This window comes from Otolemur garnettii, unplaced genomic scaffold (genome assembly GCF_000181295.1).
Source record: "Otolemur garnettii isolate 467f Iridium unplaced genomic scaffold, OtoGar3 scaffold00094, whole genome shotgun sequence".
Taxonomy (NCBI): domain Eukaryota; kingdom Metazoa; phylum Chordata; class Mammalia; order Primates; family Galagidae; genus Otolemur; species Otolemur garnettii.
In genome coordinates, this window is record NW_003852489.1 from 4,452,932 (window position 1) to 4,455,944 (window position 3,013).

A 3,013-nucleotide genomic window follows, 5' to 3' on the forward strand; every position below is an offset into this window, starting at 1 on the left:
TTTTTTTGTTGCAGTTTGGCCGGGGCCAAGTTTGAACCTGCTACCCTCGATATATTGGCCAGCGCTCTACCCACTGAGCCACAGGTGCTGCCCTGAATATGCTTTTTAAAATTATAAATACTCTGAGATTCTCATATATTCCTGTGGTATACAAGCAAAGTGATATCAGGATGCTGCACATATAGAATGTGGTAGAGATGAGACAGAGAAAGATAGTGTTTACTGACAAGCCCGTTCCCCTGTAAGATCTGGGAATCTACTGAAAGTGGCCAATCTGTATTTAAATGAAAGGACTATGACTTCAGGGTGAAGGATGAAATAAAAAGAGAAGAGAGGCAAGGAAATTGGGTCACAGAAGCTATTGAAACAGATGAGTAGGCACTGAATTAGTAGGGTAGCAGCAAAGAACAGGATGTAAGACGGAGTTTTTAGAAGAAAAAAAAAAAGAAGGATGGGCATGGCTGGTTGAAGGTAGAAGAGAAGGAAGTCAAATTTTTGTTGCTTAACTTCCTTTAAAAAGAATCAGCCAGCCAGCCATGGTAGCTCACACCTATAATCCTAGCACTCTGGGAGGCTGAGGCGAGTGGATTGCTTGAGCTCAGGAGTTCGAGACCAGTTTTAGCAAGAGGGAAACTCTGTCTCTAAAAATAGCCAGGCATTGTGGCAGGTACCTGTGGTCCAGCTACTTGGGAGGCTGAGGCAAAAGAATCACTTGAGCCCAAGAGTTTGAGTTTGCTGTGAGCTATGATGCCACCACACTCTAACCTGGGGCAACAGAGTGAGGTTCTGTGTCAAAAAGAAAAAACAAAGCCACCACTGCTGTATATAACATAGTTAAGTTAAGGCTTCTTTTTATAAGTTACATTGGAGTCATGAAGCTCTAAGCCATATGTTCCTGACCTGCATTTGATGTTCCTAATTAGATTTGGGAAAGTTTGACTGACTTATTGGTTATTTTAGTGTAGCTGCTTCTCTCACTTATTTTATAATTTTTCTCCTCACTGGTTTCAATTTCAGGGTATTTTCCTGTGTTGTGTAACCACTTGTTTTGGTTGTGATTCTTCAGTCTTTATGGCTATATTCACAGATTGAGTGAATTAAAAGTAATTTGACATTGTTTTTCCCATTTGGGTTGACTGTTAAGGTTTCTGTTGTTTCTGACACTTTATTTCATTTGACTGACAGCTGCCATGCAGAGGAAGCCCAAATCATACTCTTCATCTTTAATGGATCAGATTCCAATCAAATTTCTTATTCGACAGGCTCAAGGGCTGCAGCAGGAGTTGGGAGGTATTTGTTTTATTTTTATTGCTAAGTTAATTGTTTAAAAAATGTTATTGTTTCAATGTTAAAGTGTATTAGGTGCTCAATTTTTTTTTTCCCTTTCTTTTTTTGGTTAATCAGGCCTAGGTGGGTTCAAACCCACCTCCTCTGGTGTGCTCACTACTGAACTATGGGAGCCAGCCATTTTTTTGTTTTTCTTTGAAGTTACCTACTGGGTAGCTGGGATTATAGGTACATACCACCATGCCTGGTTAACTTTTGTTTTGTTAAGAAATGGTATCTCTTGGGCAGTGCCTATGGCTCAGTGTGTAGGGCATTGGCCCCATATACTGAGGGTGGTGAGTTCGAACCTGGCCCGGGCTAAACTGCAACAAAAAAATAGCCAGGCGTTCTGGTGGGCACCTGTAGTCCCAGCTACTTGGGAGGCTGAGGCAAGAGAATCGCCTAAGCCCAGGAATTGGAGGATGCTGTGAGCTGTGATGCCACGGCACTCTACCAAGGGTGATAAAGTAAGACTCTGTCTCTAAAAAAAAAAAGAAATGGAATCTCACTATGTTGCCTAGGATGATCTTGAACTCCTGGTCTTAAGCTATCCTTCCTTGGCCTCCTAAAGTGTTGGTATTATAGGCCTGAACTACTCTGCCCTCAATGTTAAAAATTCAAACGTTCTGGAGTGAAATTTCCCTTACTTTCCTCACTACATCTATTATTTCACTTACTGCAAACCACCCTTCACCCTCCAAAGCACCAGCTGTTTTCAGTTTGGTGTTATTTTCAAATATTTTCATTGGAGAGTTTCAATTAATTTTGTCCTACGGAAACAGTTTCATATGATTGTACCTATATATACACAAGTAAAAAAGAACCAATTTTTTTTTAGTTTTTTGAGACAGAGTCTCACTTTGTCACCCCCAATTGAGTGCAATAGTGTCGTAACTCATAGCAACCTCAGACTCTTGGGCTCAAGCGATTCTCTTGCCTCAGCCTCCTGAGTAGCTGGGACTACAGGTGCCCACCACAGCTCCCAGCTATTTTTTGAGATGGGGTCTCGCTTGTGCTCAGGCTGGTCTTGTATCATGAGCTCAGGCAATCCACCTGCCTTGGCCTCTCAAGTGCTAGGATTACAGGTATAGTATGAGCCACCATGCCCGGCCTTAAAAACCAGTTTGACAAAGAACTATCAATTGTGTTGTACCCTGCCTCTTCTGAGACATTGTTTTTTCTTGGACACTTGAACATCTTTTCATGTGAGTACATGTCAGTCTACCTTATTGTTTTTTTTTTCCCTTTGTTTTTTTTTGAGGCAGAGTCTTGCCCTGTCACCTAGGTTGGAGTGTAGTGTAAGGATCACAGCTCACTGCAATCACCAACTGTCCAACTCCCAGGCTCAACTGAGTGATCCTCTGGGCTCAGCTTCCTGAGTAGCTAGGACTACAGGTGTGTGCTACCACGCCTAGCTATTTTTTTATTTTTTTGTAGAGACAGGGTCTTGCTATGTTGTATAGGCTGGACTTGAACTCTTGGTCTCAAGCGATCCTCCTGTTTTATGCTCTGAAAGTGCTGGGATTATAGGCATGAGCCACTGCACCTGGTGTCTTATTGTTTTTAAATGTTCTATAATATTCTATAGTATGGATATAATGTCATATTTTTACTATAAATACTGACTAATGGCTCGGTGCCTGTGGCTCAAGTGGCTAAGGCGCCAGCCACATATACCTAAGGTGGC

At 41.9% G+C, this 3,013-nt stretch overlaps 1 protein-coding gene across 1 annotated transcript in view; it reads left to right on the plus strand.

Annotated features, from left to right (window-relative positions):
- INTS2 (integrator complex subunit 2) overlaps window positions 1-3,013 on the plus strand; it is a 62,528-nt gene that overhangs the window by 33,397 nt on the left and 26,118 nt on the right. The window contains exon 15 of the mRNA XM_023516601.1: window positions 1,186-1,290. Coding sequence (XP_023372369.1) covers window positions 1,186-1,290 — 105 coding nt within the window. The remainder of the gene's footprint in view (window positions 1-1,185; window positions 1,291-3,013) is intronic.